The sequence below is a fragment of the Epinephelus lanceolatus genome, chromosome 17, assembly GCF_041903045.1.
Source record: "Epinephelus lanceolatus isolate andai-2023 chromosome 17, ASM4190304v1, whole genome shotgun sequence".
Lineage (NCBI taxonomy): Eukaryota > Metazoa > Chordata > Actinopteri > Perciformes > Serranidae > Epinephelus > Epinephelus lanceolatus.
This window is the reverse complement of record NC_135750.1, coordinates 31,385,783-31,405,828: the sequence shown is the minus strand read 5'-3', so window position 1 is coordinate 31,405,828 and position 20,046 is coordinate 31,385,783. Positions and strand designations below refer to the sequence as shown.

Here is a 20,046-nt window from a genome sequence, read left to right as displayed (position 1 = left end):
ATGTTATTTTAATTTTAAATAGAAGATTGGTTTGCTTTTCTGATCTCGTCGTTCTTGGATCATGTGACTGATGGCACATAACCTATTGGGTCTGCTTTGATTGTCCTCTGTGGTCCAGATGTTCAAGTTAGAATTTTTCATCTTGAATTTTGGCATCCAATTCAAGAAAATATTTACTTAAAATAATTATTATCATTTTAATAATAATAATTATTAAAATGATAATAATAATTATAATAAATAGATATAGTTAAATAGTTTTTTTTATCATGAGACACCTGGGGTTTTTATCTGAATATGTGAAATCAAATAAAAATGCTAATTTTATCACTTAAAATGACCCGTAAGTTTCAAAGAGAGACTTAAACTCACATAAATTAAGATGGATTTTCAAAGTAAAATATTTCAGTTTAGTCCACTTACTCTATAGGACCCCTCAAGTCCCAAAAGGTGAAATGCTTTATTTTGTGTGCACATCTTTCGGGACTTTAAGGGCCCTGTACTATCCTGACAGCCTGTCTTTATTCAACAAAATTTGTACATGTTCTATGACTGTAATCTCTATCTGCTGATGAAGACTGTGATCTGCTGAAAGGTCCAGAAACTGATCATTATGTATGCTTTGTCTGCCTCACCATCTGAATCAAGAGTGAATCCATTCTGCTGAAAGGACAGATGAAGGTGCAGAGGGCCACAATGCACGTTAGTACTGGTCAGCTCTTCTCTAAGGTCAGGTGCATGACAGGGGATAGAGGTGACAGACAGGGAGAGGATGCCATGCCAAAGACCACAAGGTTTCACAGGGTCATACAACTACGTTTAATAAGATTTGCTTATTAGTACAGAAAAAGGAAAAATTAAGGTGGAAACTACAAACTCTGAAGCAGTAGTAAGCATTAGCAGCATTGAGCTCCATGTTTTCAAATCACAGTTATACTGCAAAAAGTTGAGACCAAGTCAACAATCTCAAAAGCCTCGCCAAGATAGAACCAGTGTTCAAGTCAGGAAATAAAAAAATCTAGAAAACAAAAGCACAGATGCCTTAATAAAAAAAAACAAATGTACATTTCAAAAGTAGTGGGATGTTTGTGAAAAAAAAGCACATTACCATTTTTTTTTTCATCTATTTTGAGATCACAACATGACGAGACTGACAGTGTTTACCTACCCAGAGAACGCCCATGAAGCAGAAGTGAATATACAGTATACTACCCAAGTCTAGTTACATGAAATACATACGTATATCTATAGAGAGGAATATATAAAATGGTTGCCATCATCCAAATCATGATTTTTTTCATTTGCACATACACGTTGTGTTATAGTTCAGGTATAAATTGTTTTGTTACGTGAAAGATAAACTTAAAAAAAGGCCAGGAGATAGATAAATACTTGGTGGTATGGTGGTGAATAATACAGAGCCCTGGAAGAGAGGAAAGAGTGGGACTAGTTTAAAGACATGAGGGGGTTGGTATTAGCATCAGCTGTATAAACTGGTAGAAAAGGCCAGCCAGAAATAACATTCTCACATGAGCAATGGAGTCTCTTTTTGGATGAAGACCAGAAGGGACATCAAAAACACTTCAGCCATAGTTGAAGACATGTTCGGACATTTTGGGAAATGTGCTTATTCACTGTTTCATTGAGAGTTAGATGAGAATAACAATACCACTCTTGTATCTGTGGAGCAGTGTAAAGCTTGAGGCTGAAGCTGGTGAGCTTAGCTTAGCATAAAGATTGAAAAAGGCTAGCATGTGAAACAGCACATTCGAGTCTTACGATGGAAGGAACTAAATTAGCCTATGGACATCATTAAAAGATTTAAAATAGACTACTTAGGTTTTTAAATTTCAGAGCGTTGGTGGTGAAAGCAAACACATCTGTCCACCCTCTATCAAATTCTGTATTTTCCTCCGAGGCTTTTTCGTATTTTGATTTGGAATCAATAGCTAGCTTAGCTAAGGAAACCCAAAACTAGCCACTGCTGTTTAGGTTTAGCAAAATTAAGACGAAAAGGAGCAAGGCCATAGAGGTTAGCGCTCATTTTAGTTGACGAAATGTTAACAGACTACATTTTTTTTATTCTGTGTATGAGCTACACACTTTTACAAACGAACAATGTAAATCATTTTAGGCCTTCAACAATGATAAATGAAAATGTTAAAAAATAACTATTATTCATTTCCATGAACCAGTAATTTTTTGTCAAAGCCATCGAAGAGAGGCTAGTAAGCAGCACGTGGCCTACTTTCGGGTTATTCGAACAACTTATTCTCAGAATACTCTTCAGGAAGTCACTGCTCCGAGCCAAGAAATAGTCTGGCCCATAACACTGCAACGTGTTGCTTTTAACCTTTGGTTTTTGATTGAATTAAACAAATGAGATACAAGGCTTTGGTTCTGGTCAGCAAGTTTTGTTAGCGTTGGACAGAGCCATGCTAGCCATTTTCCCGTATCCAGTCTTGATACTAAGCTAACTGGTTTAAGATTGTTTGAGTCTAGCATAGTCTGGAGGAGGTGGGGAAATAGCTAATCCAGCTATGTCCAGAATTTGCCGACTAACACCTCTAAAGCTCACTAATTAACAAGTTACTTGTTCCTTTTGTAATTTGTACACAAGCCAAAGCGTAAAAACTACGAGCTGTAGCTTTATGTTATGATGCTAATGCTATGCTAAGCTAACACGCGAAAAAGCTAATTTCCCAAAATGTTTAACTATTCTTTTAAGGCAGAAGATAAGTAGGGGGGAGTTAAGAGTTTTGAAAAATAAAATAAAGTACAGAAAAAAAAAATAGGGGAAGGAAAACACACACACACTTTAGACCATTGCCTCCTATGAGTAATTAAGATTCTACAGTTATACATGTTCTTCCCAAACTTAGTATATTACACAGTGAATCTCCACATTTACATTCATACTTAAATACAATCACACTGGTGCACTCTGCAGGGACCAAACCTACTACATAGAGGAGGATGTGACATGGCTGTTTCTGTAGGAGCTGTTGGATATTACACGTGAGGAAACGTTGCTCTCCACTGCACAAAGTGAGGACGAGTTATTGTAGAGTTAGTGGTAATAGTAGTAGTAGTAGTAGTATTGGAGTAGCAGAAGCAATGTAAATGGTCAGTGGTGTTGTCCACAATTACATCACAACATACCGCGTGTATGCTCCATTCTGCCATTTTATTTTATTGCCCATTCATTTGTTTACATTGCGAATCACTTAAACATCACCAACCACCAATCTGCTGTTTGTGAATAGTTTTTTTTTCTCTGTAGATCATTTTCACACTAATGTAAGCAACATCAGCGAGTTAACACATAAAGCTTAGCATTTCAAGAATCGAGACACTTTAGTAACAATATTACAAAGTTGTTTTTTTTCAGCTTCAAAAAAATGAAAAAAGGTGAACAAATGAAAAAAATAAACTTTTAAAGAATTAGCATCATAAAATTAATTTATTCCAAGTAAAAATACAAAATAATATTAATGACATTGACCAGATATGAAAGTCTCCCCCAGAAATAACTATTAATGGTTGAGAAATAAGTCTGTAAAAGAAAAAATACGAAATAAAAATGAAAATATGTAAATATGTTTAAATTCTTTTCTTTTTTAGCAAAACTTTCTAAAAATAATGAAAATTTTCTCAGTACAAAGGCTACATTACTACTGGAAGGTACTAGCAGGTAGAGTAGGTAAATACACAGTAGAAAATGATTTTAGTGAATCACAATGCTTGCAATGAAAATAATTCTGCAATAAAGATTTATGCCTCTTTTTCTTGTTTTCTTCTTTTCTACAAACAGTACAAACAGTATTGCACATTACAACAAAGAATCAAGGTTCTTAGCCTTAAAAAATGGGACTAATTCAAGTCTTGCGTGAATAGAAGGCCACCAGTCAATTGATGCACCTTGGGGGCTTTCGATCAAGTTACAGGTGAAAACACGTGTGTCTGTTTTGTGTTAAAAATAACATTCTTGTCTCTCTCTACCTCGTGCCGTACAGCGACTCTCACAAGTCTCTTTTTTATTTTCCTCCCCGACGACGTCAGGCTAACAAATCAGGGTCACGTTGCTTTTTGTACAAAACAAAAGGGAGCACATACTTTTAGGAAACATAAAAAACTTCTCTTAAAAAAATAATGAACAGAAGATCTCTTTCACAACTCTGGTCAGCATAGTAAATGATTGATTATAAATATACAAAAACGTGGGAAATATGTTCAGTTTTCTCTCTGAGCACCTGATAGATTTTTTTTTCCTAAAGAGCTCTTCTCGACCAATTTGACCAGTGGGACGCTCACCCTCACTTCCACTGTAATAAAGTAGACTGTACTCTCACTAACTACATCATTATATTAGTTATAAAGCTCTAGCTCCTTCAGTTGTTGTCTTTTTCAAAAAAATAAATTCTTAAAATAAAAGCAAATAAGCATGATAAAAATAAAAAAATCAACCATCTGTTAAATCATTTCTCTTGAAGAATTAAATTAATATATATTTTTTTCATCTGAATAAACTTACTTAGAAAATATCAGTTTCTCTCCTAATATATTTCAAAATTGAGGTATTGCAAAAGATCTTGTCAGTCAGAAAGCACGCTTTATCGTTGCTTTTTGTTTTGTTTTTTTGTCTTTTAACAAAAAGAACTGCTGACCGTCGAAAAAACTGTTCAGATACAAAGAGTAGTGCATAACAAATATCTATCATAGAGAAGGAACAAACATAGAAAACCTGTCTGGGTGGGGAAAGAAATGTCACAAAAACACCCAGAATTCACTTTCATAGGGATACTTATTATTACTCATGGTTAGCCTCGTCTTTTTTAAGTCTTTTTTTTTCTATCAGTAAAAAAAGTATCTTCTGCTTAGTTTCAATTAGTTTTTCTTGGACAACAAAAACATCTATCCTAAAGCAAATTAAAAAAAACCAAACAGTTTGCGACTAAAACAAGAAAGAGGAAAGGGACTGCAGGGCGCCAGCACGGGACAATCACAAGTCACGGACAAAAAAAAAAAGAGGGGAGGGACGACACACATTAACTTGCAATGATGTAGGATCCCGTTCGGATTGTCCACAAAACTGCTAAAACCAGTGTAACTTGGCCCCAGCACCCCTGCCCCCAAACCAGAGCCGCCCTGTTTTCAGCAGCCAATACTTAAGTTTCTATGCACCCCCACCCCGCCCACCCAATCCTGTTTGAACTGCGCACCATAACCTTTTGATAAAAACTAAAAGATATATGTCCACCTTTTTTTTTTTTTAGCAGGTCCATTACTTCAAGCTTTGCAGGAAAAAAAGTCTGGATAAATATGGTAACCCCAGCTTGCACATCTGCATGTTCTGGCAATGTCATTCCCCCGTTCCCACCCGCCCCAGCCCAGCCATGTAGTGAGAGCATGTGCAGAGCTCAGTTTATCAACCTCAAGTCTCCAGTAGCTTCAATGTTTCGTTTTATCCCCACGACATCCCGATTCTTCTTCCCAACTGCCCTCTTTTTTTCCTCATCTAATCGACTGCACCTTCAGCCCCTCTGCAGGAGGCCCGCACGAGCTGCAGGCGGCTGTTCGCTACGCGTGTTAGGGTGGTCTGTTAAAAGTCGAACACGCGAGCTCTTTGGTTGCATTCCGAGACGTAAACGTGCGCTTTTGTCAACGGTGGAACAAATCAAAGAAAAAAAGACCTCAGTTCTCAGTTTAAGCTCACATTGTTGCGTCTTCTCTTCAGATCAGACTCTGTGTTTGTAGGCCTGTTTGTGTGCGTAAGAAAGACAGCCGTCCGTGTGTGTTCATGTGTGTGTCTGTGTGTCGAGAGGCTTCTGTGTATACTGGTGCAAGTGTGTGTACAAGAGAACATTTATACGTGTGCATACACTAGTTATGAAGTTTCACAGGACTTCTATGTCGGACATTAACGACAGTTAAAGCGAATCACAGTTCTAGGCATACTCAGACCTAACTACATACGGTATAAAAAATTGCACAATTATATCAACAATCACTGCAAAAAAGTACTTCACCTATCATAGACAGTTTTAAATGGTAATCCTACATTTAATTTGATTTGTGATTATTAAGGTTGTTTTTTTTTCTCTCCCCTGTTGCCTGGATGTGTTCGCTGCCTGTTTGTGCAGGAAGCGTCAGCTCTGGCCGCCCCGTGGCGTTGCCCGTCAGCCCGCCCAGCGACAGGAGCCGCCATGATTCCTCTGACCAGTCCTCCCTGTTTCTGTCCAGTTTCGTGCGAGTTGAACGTACGTCTATAGTGTGTTGTGCAAACATGGGCAGAATCGAATAGTAGACATGATACTGAAAAGTCTATTGCATGCAGCAACCTGATTGAAATAAACATGCAGTTAGGGGCGACCCACCCCGACCCCCACAAAAGGTAGCCATCGTTGTCTAGGGGCGCCCCCTCCCCCTATGATAGCTCGTCGTTTTACAACACCAGGTGCTTCTTGTGATCTGTTATTTATTATTTTACACCATAGCCTGAATAAAGTACTTATGGTATCTGTTTATACCATGGATTTAGCAGCAAAGCTATTGCAGCATTACATTTACATAACACTAAAAAATAATGTTATTATAAAAATAAAGACCTAGAAATCAAAAGCAAACTAATCTGATTGCGCATATGAGGTATTAATATTTTCAGAGTCAAAATTGAGAGCGAATATAGCCGTGTTATTTTTACTCTGGGCGATACGGGCCCACACTACTGGATAGCTGTTAAGTCTTGCTACATCTTATGCCACCTATTTCTGTATGCATTAATTTCATTTGCCTTTGGTAATTCTTTTTTAGTAGGGGCAATATATAACTACAGCTCTTGAAAATAAGTGCATGCTCCTTTTACATAAAATTTAAATTATCTATATATGTATAGATAGTTACAAAACAAAAAATATATACTTTTTAAATATTTGTATGGTCCCACCTCTGTCTCAGTAAGGAGGGGTCCAATAGGACGTACCACACCGCCCAGTCAACAGAACGGGGAACTGAAAGTAGCCTGGTGTCTAACATACCATCCTGTGTGTGTGTGTGTGTGTGTGTGTGTGTGTGTGTGTGTGTGTGTGTGAGTGTGTGTGTATGTGTATGTGTGTGTGTTTAGCGAGATTTTGTGCCAAAGTGCAAATTCTAAGCTGAAAGACTTTCGCATTTCGTTTCCCCACAATGCTTCATCAGAGGGGAACCATAGACAATGAGTTCAGAGCCATGTGGCATGAAGAAAGTCCCATGTATTTGACGGTATCCTTTTTGCTTTTTTCATGAGGTGTTTGTGGGGAGCAGGGTGGAGTAGGTGAGGCTGTGTGTAGGGGGGGTTGCAGCGCTGTCCCGGCCTGTAGGGTAGGAGGGGCGCAGGAGGTTTTTTTTTAGGGGTGGGGTGTGTGTTCACCGGGGCAGGGCTGACTCGTGTACCCCCCTCAGCTCCAGCGGAAGGACACATGTCGAGGGCGGTCGCCCCCCTCCTTCACTAGTGGCTTGTGAAACTCTCGGCCGGCCCGTGAGTGGATGCTGGCCCAGCAGTACTCGCAGTAGTACTGCAGGCAGGTGACGTTGGCACAGAAGAAGGGGGCGAACTTCCCCCCGCAGCGTGCCCCCTGGCACTCATCACACATCTGGTCGTCCAGGACATAAGGCTTCACCTCCACCTGGGAAGAAGCCGAAAGAGATGTGGGGTTAGTCTATTCTCATCCACAGATTGAAACATGTTCATTTAGTAGTCGTCTTTTTTGACAAATTTGAACTCCCATTAGGGTTGTCAGTTTCTGTGAATTTCACTTTCAATAGACAGACACCCAGGGGCGGAAATCCCGGGGGGGACAGTGGGGGCCTGACTCCCCTTTCAGTAAAGCTGTATCCCCCTAGAATCATTTGAGACACAATTAATCATTTTTGAACAATGCATCCTGCATTGTTCAAAAGCCTACTCAATTACGAGTGCTGCTGAGCTAAAAGCTAATGATTAAGCTCAGAGTTTAGTGATAGTCAGAGAGGACAGGAGAGAAAGAAGAGGGAGAGGACAGGACAAGAGCAGTCAGTGGCGGAGCAATGGGTACCTGTCTGTAGGCTCTCCACCTGTCAGTGAGACAAACATGAATGATGTGCAGTCTAACTGACAAGGAGGGGTCATTACGCGCGACTATTACACACGGTTGTGGCGGAGCGGCTTGTATGGGTACCTGTCTGTAGGCTCTCCTCCTGTCAGTGAGACAAACATCAGAGACGTGCAGACGAGGAGCGGTCATTACGCGCGACTATTATGCACGGTTGTGAGGTGCGCAGTGGCAGATCTCACAGCACACTGTTTATAAACCAGTTTACCAGTTTAATTGCAGGAAATGTTTAGTTTCAGTTTTAGTTTAGTTAGTATAGACATTCACTCACTGTTGGAGAGATAGAGAGAAGATTAAAGCGTCAAATTGCGGTAAAAGATGCTGTATAAAAGACAGGCTACAACTTTTTTTTCCTCAGTGAGTAACTAACTGGTTAATCTTTAAGATACAAAATGCAAAATGACCTGAAATACAAGAGGCCTTTCCTTTCAGTCTGAGCACAGTTGACTCAGGGAGCTTTAGTGCAGCATTTCAAAGTGCTATCCATATAGAGGCGGTGACGTTTTATTGTTTTGTGAGGTAAATGTCTTGCTTTATATTTCATTTTGTGTTGTCTTTGCCTAGCCAGCTAGCCGTGTTAACAAGTAGAAACACAGTGCCCACTGCCTGCTGTCTGGTCTCCACTGGTTGGCTAAGGTTAGCTTTGGCTGCTTTGCAATGCTAGGGGCTAGGTAGTGGTGCCGCTCATTCAGCCATTACCGCTGACTATGCTGTCTCAGACATGGTAGCCAAACTTTGGTCTCCCGCCATGTAACCCCATTAAGTAAATGGCTTCATTTCGAGTTGCAAAACCCCTTTAGCCATGTTAACTATGTTCGCACCACTAGCTGTGCGGACACTGCTAAAATTTAGCAGCTAACTGTGCTGACAGAGCTAACAGTGATACCATATTTAACAAAGCTAAAAGGGTACTCACCCACTAGTGGTAATTGTGGAATAGCTAGCTACCACCAGACCTGGTTGGTACATAGTACAGTAAACTGAAAAATAGCAAAATGAACCTATTGACTGACACACGCAAGCAGTTAAAAATATTCTCAGTATCTCTGAGTATCCTGACAAGCGCTATATAAATCCAATGCATTATTATTATTATTATTATTATTATTATTATTATTAACTGATTAACAGGTAACCACTGACATCCACAATCCTCATTTGCTTACTGTTACAGGAAAATTACACTTTAAAAGAAGTGGATTGTTTAACTGGTATTTCCCTTGTACCTGACTAACACTATAAAACCAACACAAACTGCTGAAACAACAGCTAAGTTGATCCAGGTGTGTTAGCTCACTAAGCCATTACCCACCAACCTCATTCGAGGCAATCTTCTAAAATAAAACCAGGCTACACTAAGGCAGGTATCCTTCCGTCCTCCAGTGAAATGAGTTTGACCACTAAGCCCGGAGACAAGAAATGAGAGCTCAGTCTCCATGGAGATGCCTCGGTGCATGAGAAGGCAGGGGTGGATGCTAACCTTGTTATAGCGTGGCCACAAAATGAAAGGTTATTAAATCCTTCAACAGTTGGAGACCGTCCCTCTCAGCTAAACTCTGCAACAACTACAGTGCAACCTGTGAGGAACAACCTCACACAAGACAAATAAGAAGAAGGAGGCCAGGCAGAAAGGACAATGCTGCCATGCTATTAAATACCAATATCAGCTCAGTGGACATGAAGCTGACCAGGGGTAATGAGCTTCTATGTCCTATCATCAAGAGCCATTTACAGTTAATGGAACTGTGGATGCGGAGAGAAGAGAAAACTAGAAAGAAAAAAACCCAAAACTTTAAACTCAAAATAGCAGAAATTCTCAAAGATGTGCTCCCTTCCGCCTTTCTGCAACGGGGCTGTCAGGATATTTATGTTATCGACTAATCATATATAACATATATACATGGACATGACCTCACCAACATTTTAGTCATCATAATGCCAGAATAAACAGCAGTTTTCCCAGCAACTATATGACTTGAGCACAGTATTCTCCCTGTTTCTGTCCTCTCCACCATCTACTTGTGAGTCTGAAATAAAACAACACCTCAAAGACGACACAGTGTAGATAACCATTAGCCTGTAGCTGCACTTTAGAGAGGAAAAGGCACAGTCCTGATAGTCATTAGCTTGCCAACCCCTAGCAACAAGCCAAAAAGTCAGTCCTGTATAGTTTTGCACTGCAACAACTTCATCCTCCACTCCGTAAATCCACCAGGCTGTCCATCCCTGAGAGCCAACTGCAGCACACCGGCCAGATTATGGTGGTAACTGCGGTGTCTGCGAGTTGCAAGAAGCTGCTTTCTTGTGTTCAGTAACAGGTGGAAATTACATTTTCAAAAATATGTTCATATGTCCGATCCAATTTAAAAATTCATTGCTCTTTGAAGGGTGTACTTGCATTATTATGCTATTATATTGCCATTATATCAGTGCCAATGATCTTAAACTGACAATAATATAGTTTATCACCATTATTTCTGGGACAATGTATCGTTCAACAAAAGCAGTTATTGTGAGAGACCTAAATATATATTATTTAATTCTGTGAAAATTCTGTCAACCTAAATCATTTTTGTTGCCAACCACAATGGTGGTGACTGGAAAAACACAAAACAAAACAAAACCCCAACTTCTTACAGCTTAAAGTGGAAAATCTATAGATTTAACATGCTCGTTGTTTTGTTATGTGTTTTTAAAAAGACTTTATTCAGAGCCTTTGTTACTTTCATAAATGTTATTTCCTTTAACTTCTCTTGAACATTATTTGTATTCCGCACAGTTCCAGTCATAATAAAGACACCCTAAACCCCCACTGCAGATCGATGGTGATAACTGAGGTGGGGCAGACTGCCCCGCCCTACAGAGGCTCGGCTTCCTGGCTGACAACCAGTCTCTCTTGGTCACGATCTGTCCTGCTGCAATTGGCCGGCGTGCCTAAAATAACCAGGCTGCAGCACAGCCCGAGTGGATATACATGTATAGGGAGCTACTATAATTAAACCAACCCAATGTGTCTGCAACTTGAAACATCTGTCGGGACTCCGGCAGCCAAAGGCCCTAGTGATTGCACAGCCGGGCCTGGCCTGGCCTTCCGTTATTGTAGGCTGTGCTGAGTCTGAAAAGCCGGCAGTAATGAAAGCTCTGATACATGGGAGAGGGCTGGAGCAGAGTTCAGCTCTGCAGCGTGCCATAGGAATGACTGTGAAAACCTCAGCTGTGGTAGAGGCGCTGCTTTCTTTCAGAGGAAGGATTGTTATGAATGAAGTGCATGAACTCGCTCACCCTTTTGTCGATGTCATTGTGCTGCAGCTGAACGAAACGAGCGCTGATGGCAGCGATGTAGCTCTGCTGATTGGAGAAGGCCACACGGCCGGCTCCTTTCGGGTATTTGAGTTCTGGGTCAGTGTCGATGCCGGCGTAGCAAACACCTCCGTACAGCCGGTCCATGATCATAGCCAGCTCCACTGGAGAGAAGAAGAGAAGAAAGGATGAAGGAGAGGGATGATTAGTGCTGCAGCCAGTCCTTTAAGGAGTGTTTGTGTGCTAAAGACATTTCTTTTGTCTTCAAATTGAAAGCCTTCAGCCTCTCTTAAAAACTAAGTGAAAGCTTTAACTTGGACTTTTGTGATCGACGCTGTTATTAAGTGACGTAAAAAGCTACCCTACTGCACTATTCATCAGGGCAGCAGTCTCAGACTGCTGGTATAATTAGTAGGGGTCACATTGCAGACCAGCCAGTGATGTTCATCCCAAGAACAGAAAGACAGAGCCTTCCATTACACCATGAATTCTTAACATGACTACCACTTGGCCTGCTTCCTGGAAACCTAAGAAGAGAATTGCTTTCTCACAGGGAGAACTTTCATTACAGCCTCCAGCCTCCGCGCTCTTTGCCAGCCGATATTATGAAGCCAATTTAGGGGCTTTTGGGGATCGCAAAAAAAGATATTCCATTCATATTAGTTAGTTACCTGCACGCAGAGGCCGCGGCACCCCTCCTACAAAGATGGTCTTGCGGGGGTCCAGAGGCTGAGAGCCGTCCATGACAAAGTCACTGTCGCTCAGGTTCCAGGGACGGATCTGGACCTGTGTAAGAAAAAATGAAAAGTTTTGTTAATTTAGAAGGCAGTGTGTGACATACTGCCTGTACTTTTTTTTTTGCTAGCAGCATGGCTCTATGGATTACAATGTCTGTCTGATGGTTAGTCCATCTCTTTAGTCCAGACTGAAAATCTCAGCAACTTATGGATGGATTGTCTTCAAATTTTGTATAGACATTCAAGGTCCCCAGAAGATAAATTCTAATTACTTTGGTGATGATCCCTTGAAATTTAATCTAGCACAGCCATTGGGTCACACTTTAAATTTGTCTATTGACATTCCCATCAGCCTCAACTGCACTTTTTTGTTCTAATTAACAAATATTAGCATGCTAGCACGCTAACCTACCATGGTAAACGCTGTCAACATAATACCTGCTACCAAGCAGACTACAGTTCCTCTTATGGCCACAGGAGGCTGGCTCCAAAAGTAAGTCCCAATTCAAACCCACCAACTTTACGTGAGACATACATGTGTTTACAGCCTGGTACAAAAAATGTACAATTTCCCCATTCATGACAACTGTACAGGTGTTAACATTTTATATGACTCACTCACTTACATTTTATTAAGGCTTAAAGTTGTGCATAATCAAGGGCATGGCTGCTTTGAGTGACAGGCTGTCTGTTAGGTGTCACCTCAGCTTAGTCAAGTCACACCATTATCCTTGCTCTTCACCAACTCCACCCTCTTCAAATATGGTCACTTCGGGTCACTTCTGGGTCCAAAAATCCAAGATAGCTACGCCCAAAATGGCAAACTCGGGAGTCCTCAAACCAATGGATGACGTCACAATGGCTACATCCATTATATTTATACAGTCTATGCCTGCTACACATAAAACGGACTGACACTGTAAGCATGCTAGCAGTGTACACATTATATGACTGGATTCTGATTAACTGAATCAAAACTTGTGTGTCCCAAAAAATAACTCTAAATCTACTTTATTTCTATTCAACTGAATGTCACCGCTTACCGGTTTGTCTTTAATGGTGGGACTGGACACACACAGGTAGAGCTTGCCGTCCTCCTCGATGCAAGCGTCGATCAAGGCCTGGACAGAAGTCTCTTCCTGAAAGAGCAGGAAGGCGTAGCCTGGAAAGAAGAGCAAAAGGGGATTTAAGGAAAAACTAAAGATATTCTCTAACAAGAAATTACATCTGTTGCATTTTATAGTCATAGTCTTGTGACCATGGTGATTTTAACTCTGTCCTCTGAGCAACAATTCAGAAACAACTGGGTATTTTCTACAGCATCTACACTGTACAAGTTCCCGTGACTAAGCTCCATCCTTTTTTCCCTGTAATTATTCATAGTTTCAGACAACTTTGTCTCTACACAGGCATATGACCTTGTGGCCTGTTCCTCTGTCCTCATTTGCCTTGCCTGCTTCTTTAAGACACTCTACAGCCGGCAGCTCGCTGCCTGCGCTGCTTCAGATTAAATGGCTAAGAGTGCTCCACTTCTAAAATCGACCAGCCTGACACATGGCAGATTCTCCCTGAGAGTGGGTTCAGGTAGAGAGAGTTTGGTGATGTCTTTGCAAGGCAGAAAGCAATTCAGACAGTCACTCTGTACTATTGAATTATTTAGCATTGAGAGCAGGCAGAGACCTTATCCAAGGTCAGAGCTATTAAGGCATTTCAGAAGGGACAAAAATCCCAGCTCAATCGGGTACATCCATCACACAATGCTACAGGGGTGGGCAAGCCATAGGGATCTGATTGATACTGAGACAGGACACAGACACAAGAACCTAGAGCCACTTTATGACAGCCAAATAATAAAAACGCAACACTTGGCCAAAAGAGACAAGGGTGAATATATTAGCAACACTGTGAAAGAGCAGCAGATATTGGTGCAAGTTGACGTCTCTGAATGGGTTGTAAATTATTGCTCTGGTTATGTTAGCAGGAGCCCAACAACACCTGTGGCACCCATGAGTCAGGGGAATATGAGCTGCTGTCTGAGTGGAGCGAGTGGGATTGGTGGATCTGCACAAGTGCACACAATCACACACACGCACCCAGAGATGTCTCCTGGAGTACACTCTGTCTCCAACTTCCAATCACTCCAAAAGCCACCATGTGTTCCAGCATCTCTGGAGAAGCCTGCTTTTATAAAACTGTCTCTCACCATCCCTCTTGCATACACACACCACAACACAAACTCAGACACATGCACTTATGCGGACAAATGCATGAGTGAAAACGGCAAAGAGGAATGTGCAACTGTCATGTTTCACTTTTAACATTCCAGCGTGGAGCTGCTGCAGATGAGATGAGGGGAAAAGGAGAAGAAGAGCCTGACTCGGCAGACCCAGTCAACTGTGGTATGTGCACAGGTCTGAGCCAGAGTGCGTATCAGGGCAGGAAGAGAGGCAGGGTGTGAGCGTGTGCTGCTGCAGAAAGGGTGGGTGGGAGAAAAAAAATGAGCATCAAAGGTGGAATGGAAAAAAGCAGGTGCGTAAGCTGGCGTGCGTCCTCAAAACAGCTGCAACTGTGAAAGCGGCTTTTGTCTATGTGTGATTGTGACTATGTATGTGTGTGAAGTGTGTCCTGCTGACGCATGGGATGTTTGACTTGTCACAGTGACGTCACAGCGATGGCTATTGTATCTTTCTGACATTTGAGCCTAAAACAGTTCTGTAGATCACTAAATCTCTCATGTGTGCACAGATTAGAGGGCAAAAGTGAATAAGAGCCAACTACAATTACAGCCTCGCCGTTGTCTGCCTCTGTCAACCAGTCAAGTTGCAGTTTACATCCACGTCTATCCAGACTCACATGTAGCCATTACAGTAGACAATGCTTAAAATGTGGATGCTGCTGCAAAGAAGCTACAAGCTACAAAGATTTATACAATCAGCACAGTTTTAAAACAAGCACCCAAGATTAGTGTCCCCACTTCAGAATCCACCCAAATGTCTCCTCTTCTGTTTCTGAGTTATTGTGATGAATAATGGACAGTAAACATTATGATGTCACAGTGAATCTGACCTTTGACCTTTTGGATATAAGATGTCATCAAGTCGCCATTTTATTTTATGAGACATTCATGTGAAATGTTGTCATTATTAGTATGTGAATTTAAAGAAATTTAATGACAACATTCCTAAGATGTTACATTCACAACAATGGGATGCATGGACATATGTACATAATGATGGACAACATGAAACAATAATATCTCCAGCCTCAGCTGTCAATATGTGAAGGTATAAAAACAGCATTTCTTAAATATATGTTTTGGGGCTTTTTAGCCTTTAATGGATAGGACAGACAAGCGTGAAAGGGGGGGAGAGAGAGAGAGGGAGTGACATGCAGCAAAGGGCCACAGGCTGGAGTCGAACCCGGGCCGCTGCGGCAACAGCCTTGTACATGGAGCGCCTGCTCTACCACTAAGCCACCGGCACCCCAAAAACAGTATGTCTAATGACCTAACCCAAAACTTAATTGTATTAAAGCAAAAACTTTAAGTCAAATAATACGTGGATGGACAGAAAATAAATAAAAAACTACTTTGGTAACTGGTGATTGTTTCTGTATTTTTTTCCAAGCAAAAATGCCACAAATTAACTGGTTCCAGCTTTTTAAATAGATTTGCAATAGATACTGATTTTATTAGGTGTTAATCCTGCCAAAATAAATAAAAATGGAAAAAAACTACTTTGAAAAAACTATTTACAACCTAAAATAAAAAAATAATCACCACAATTACCTCACTTAATAGCCTGCTAAGTACTTCACAAGCCCTCTGAGGTAAATAAATATGCCAACTGTAGAAATAAAGTGTAACAAAGACAGTAATAAAAGGAAAGGCAGTGAGTGTGAAGACGTAGGTCTGTCTGTCCTCGAGAGAACTGGAATATGATCACTCAGTGATAGGAACATCATTTATACTTGTGTCCCTTTTGGGTCAAAATCAGATTCTGCTCCATGCTAACACATTAGCATACACACTACTGAATGATTGTTTGCATCTTGTATTATGCAAAGTAACCACAGAGGCTCTTACTAATTAAAAGTTTTTAGCGGTTGTTATCTGGGGCCTTGTAGAGTCAAGTAACAGGCTAATAACCTCGGTGGGGCTATAATGGTTTCTCGAATAACAAGCTGTACCACCGTGGGCAAAACAAAAATATTCACAATGCAAAACTAATTGCAATCAGCTGCTTTAAGTGACCCGCTTAATCTTTGTCTCTGTAATTGGTCGACACAGAGCCGACTCCCCTCTGGACCAGCTGCAGAAAATACACAATTAGACTTGACATAAATAGGATTTTGTGCATCGTCATCTTTCTCCACGCGCCTCGTCATCACCCGACATAAGACCCCTGTTTCTATGTTGTTGGGTTACATAAAGAGGGTTTGTCATTGGGAGAAATCATGTGGTTTAGCACTGACATCCCCCCTCAGAGAAAAAAACAACTGCAGTCTTGCACAAAAAAAGAAAAAACAGCATGAAAAGGCAGAGCTAGCCAGCAGCTCATACAGTCTGAAGGAGGGAACAACGTGTTCCATGACCCAGGGCAGGAGAGAGGGAGAGAGTGAGGGAGGAAGGAGGGGCAGAGGAGTGAGACAGATGGAAAGAGAGTGGGAAAAAAAGTGAGAAAAGGTAGGGAGAGAAGGAGCGAAGCAGCATGAATGAGTGCCATACAAACAGAGAGTTTGAAAATACACGGGAGGATCATGGGGAGTGGGAGGAGCATGGAGACAGATGCAAAGCTGCTGCTTTAATGGAGCTTGTTAGGAAGTTACAAAACTGATGCAAGAGGCCTGGAAAGACAGACAGACACCTTTTCCATGTGTTCAGTTTGACAGTGAAAGCACTGTAAGAGAGGGGTGTTGACTTCTGTGACATCCCTCAAACCTGTCAGGCCAAAACGAAATTTACAAGTGATGACTCCTAACTTCCAGGGAAACTTCACATCTAATAGGAATCAGTGTTATTAGGGTTCAAAACAAACTTTTACAACCTGAAAAGTAGGCCGCTTTAGTGGCATGATCTGTCTTAATATCCTGCACACTTTCAATAGCTGCTCATACAAATAAACCGCATTACAGTTCAATTTTGGACAACTGGAATATTGTTAAAATTTTAACGATAATTGATGTCATCTATCATTCTCTACTTGGTTCTATCAGGACAAACAACAGTATGTCTTCATGATCAATAGCCTGAATGACACAGATACTCAATTTAGACAGTGTGTACATAGTTTACACTTAAGGCCTTGCATTAAAGCAGACTGTAGCAGATACCATAGGGCTCTATGCCACTTTAATGCTTTGGTATTTAGTCTGAATGGTGCTGAGGATCTGTCTCTCTCCATCAGCCTTGCGCACTGCAGAGGCTTACACCACTGGAGGAAAGCGCAGACCTGCAGTGGCTCGTGCCTGAGATTTATAGGGCTTTTGCTGCCGAGCTCCCCGCACTGTCCAGGGAGGAAGGGAATACGTACACCGGCAGCATTTTCCAGCCTCAACAGCGCTGTTTACAGACAAACGATAGGCAGAGTGCCTCGTGGGCTGCGCAGACTAACCAATGAGCTCATGCAGGACAGAGTCTTTCCTGTATTGGAGGCCAGCAGTTTGACTCATACGGAGAGAAACAGTTACCTCAACAGCAACCTGACAACGGTTTGTCAAATTTCCATAAAAACAAAGACAGTGAACTGCAATGACTTAACCAGCAAACTGCCACCTAAAAATAGCATTAGGCTATTAGCTAGGAGTTACTGGCTAGCTGTTTCCAGTCTTTCTGCTTAGCTAACTTGCTGCTGACGGTAGCTTCATATGTACCACACAGACAGACATTTCGGGAAACACACTTATTCGCTTTCTTGGCAAGAGTTAGATTTGACACTTTAATTCTGTATATATGAGGCTGGTTAGCTTAACACAGCATTAAGACTAGAAATGGGGAAACAGCTAGCCTTCCTAAGCCCAAACATTAAGCTAACGAATTAATATGTTACAGCTAGCAAACGGTTTCCCTGTTTCCAGTCTTTGTGCTAAGCCATCTTGCTGCTGACAATAGCTTCATATTTACCATAGAGTGCCCCAGGAATGAGTAAGCATTTTGGCACCCCTGGTTTCCTCGCCTCAAAGTCCATGGGTTTTTGGTTAGATGTCTGAAATAGGGTTAACACAAGCTTATGTGACTTTGATGTTTTGTTCTTCGACATAAAATACGTCAGTAAATACCCAAGTTTGATGCTTTTAACAAGTGCCTAAATGAGACTACAGAACATCACACAAAACACAGCTTTACTGCCTTGTTGTGGTGGCGACGTTAGTCATGCAACTGTGGTGTAATTCCGTAATAGTGTAACGTTTGCTTTTTATTTCTGGTGATTCCATTTAGGCTTCAAAACTCATTAAAGCACATCACAATGTTCATTTGTGATGCTTACCTTGCTGAATAAATCGTTAAAGTATCATAAACGTCTGTTTGCCACAGAGCTTCTTTTCTGCAATATACAAAATCTAATGGAAAAAACCCATTGGATTTTTGACGAGGGAACCAGGACGACGCTAACTTTCGCGTCAGCCTACAGAAAAAAGTTATCCCTGGAGCACTCTATACAGACATGAAAGTGGTATCGATTCTCTTAGCTAACTCTTGGCAATGAAGTGAATGAGCCTCTTCCTCAAAATGTCAAATGATTCCTTTAAGTGCTTTCCACATCATGAAAATCAAATACAATGTGTCAGAATTCAATGCAGAGCAGCTTCCAGAAAAGGCTCTCAATGTCTTCTGAGTTATGAACCCAGATGGTCTGGATGGTCTAAAAATACCCTCCTGAGTGAAAGTAATGCACTGGTACCTGGTGCGAGCTGATACTTTACTTTTCGACATACCACACTTGTACAGAAGTCCCACATTGCTATCCTCTTCTCTCCATTACCTCATCAGCTGAGAGTTGTGTTGACTTTGCTGAAATCCAATCCATGATGACTAGATAAACTGAGCGAGCGTGGTCACAATGTGCATCCCTTTGGCTTTAATAGTGACATTTAAATCCTGGCTTATCTTTTCATACTCAGACATGTGTCTGCAGATTTAGTTCACGCAGGCGAGGGCACGGACATGTTTGATCCCAGTGACCACAGTGACTGAGGAATAAATCAGCCACTTGCTATTAGAGAAACATGGGGGCAAACAAGAGGGAGAGAAAAAAATAGAATTACTGCCTTGCTATTGTCTGCCTCTGCCAATCAGTCAGGTTCCAGTTTACATCCAGATTCATATGTAGCCATGACAGTAGACAGTGCTTCAAATATAAATGTTGCTGCAATGAAGCGACAAATTCTTAAACTTGGATGCTTCACACACATCTTCAACTGAGTAGATGATCTATACAATCAACACTGTTTCAAAGTGGGCACCCAAGATTAGTGTCACCAATGCAGTATCTGACCGAATATCTCCCCTTCTGCTCCCCAGTGATGTTTTAGCAGAACATTAAAGTGCCACAGTAAAGCTGACCTTTGACCTTTTGAATTCAAAATGTCAACACTTCTTCATTTCATCCTATTAAACATTTGTGTGAAATTTCATCATACTTGGCACATCAATTCTTGAGTTTTGGCCAAAAAACCTGTGAAGTCACAGTGACCTTTGACCACCAAAATCTAATCAGGTTGTCCAAATGGATGTTTGTGCCAAATGTGAAGAAATTCTGTCAAGGCGTTCCTGACATATTGCGTTCATGAGAATGGGACGGACATGAGGTCACAGTGACCTTGACCTCTAACAACCAAAATCTGATCATTCATCTTTAGTCCACATGAACATTTATGTCAAA

General features: G+C 41.2%; 1 protein-coding gene across 12 annotated transcripts in view; it reads right to left on the bottom strand.

The window, feature by feature from the left end:
• Nucleotides 1-3,166: 3,166 nt before the first annotated feature.
• Nucleotides 3,167-20,046, bottom strand: part of cpeb3 (cytoplasmic polyadenylation element binding protein 3) — a 53,834-nt gene continuing 36,954 nt past the window's right edge. For all 12 annotated transcript variants that reach the window (XM_078176277.1, XM_078176282.1, XM_078176283.1 and 9 more), the window contains 4 exons: nt 13,210-13,328; nt 12,101-12,215; nt 11,412-11,593; nt 3,167-7,664 (listed from right to left, as the gene is read on the bottom strand). In XM_078176277.1, the coding sequence (XP_078032403.1) occupies nt 7,437-7,664; nt 11,412-11,593; nt 12,101-12,215; nt 13,210-13,328 (644 nt within the window). In that variant the 3' untranslated portion in view covers nt 3,167-7,436. The remainder of the gene's footprint in view (nt 7,665-11,411; nt 11,594-12,100; nt 12,216-13,209; nt 13,329-20,046) is intronic.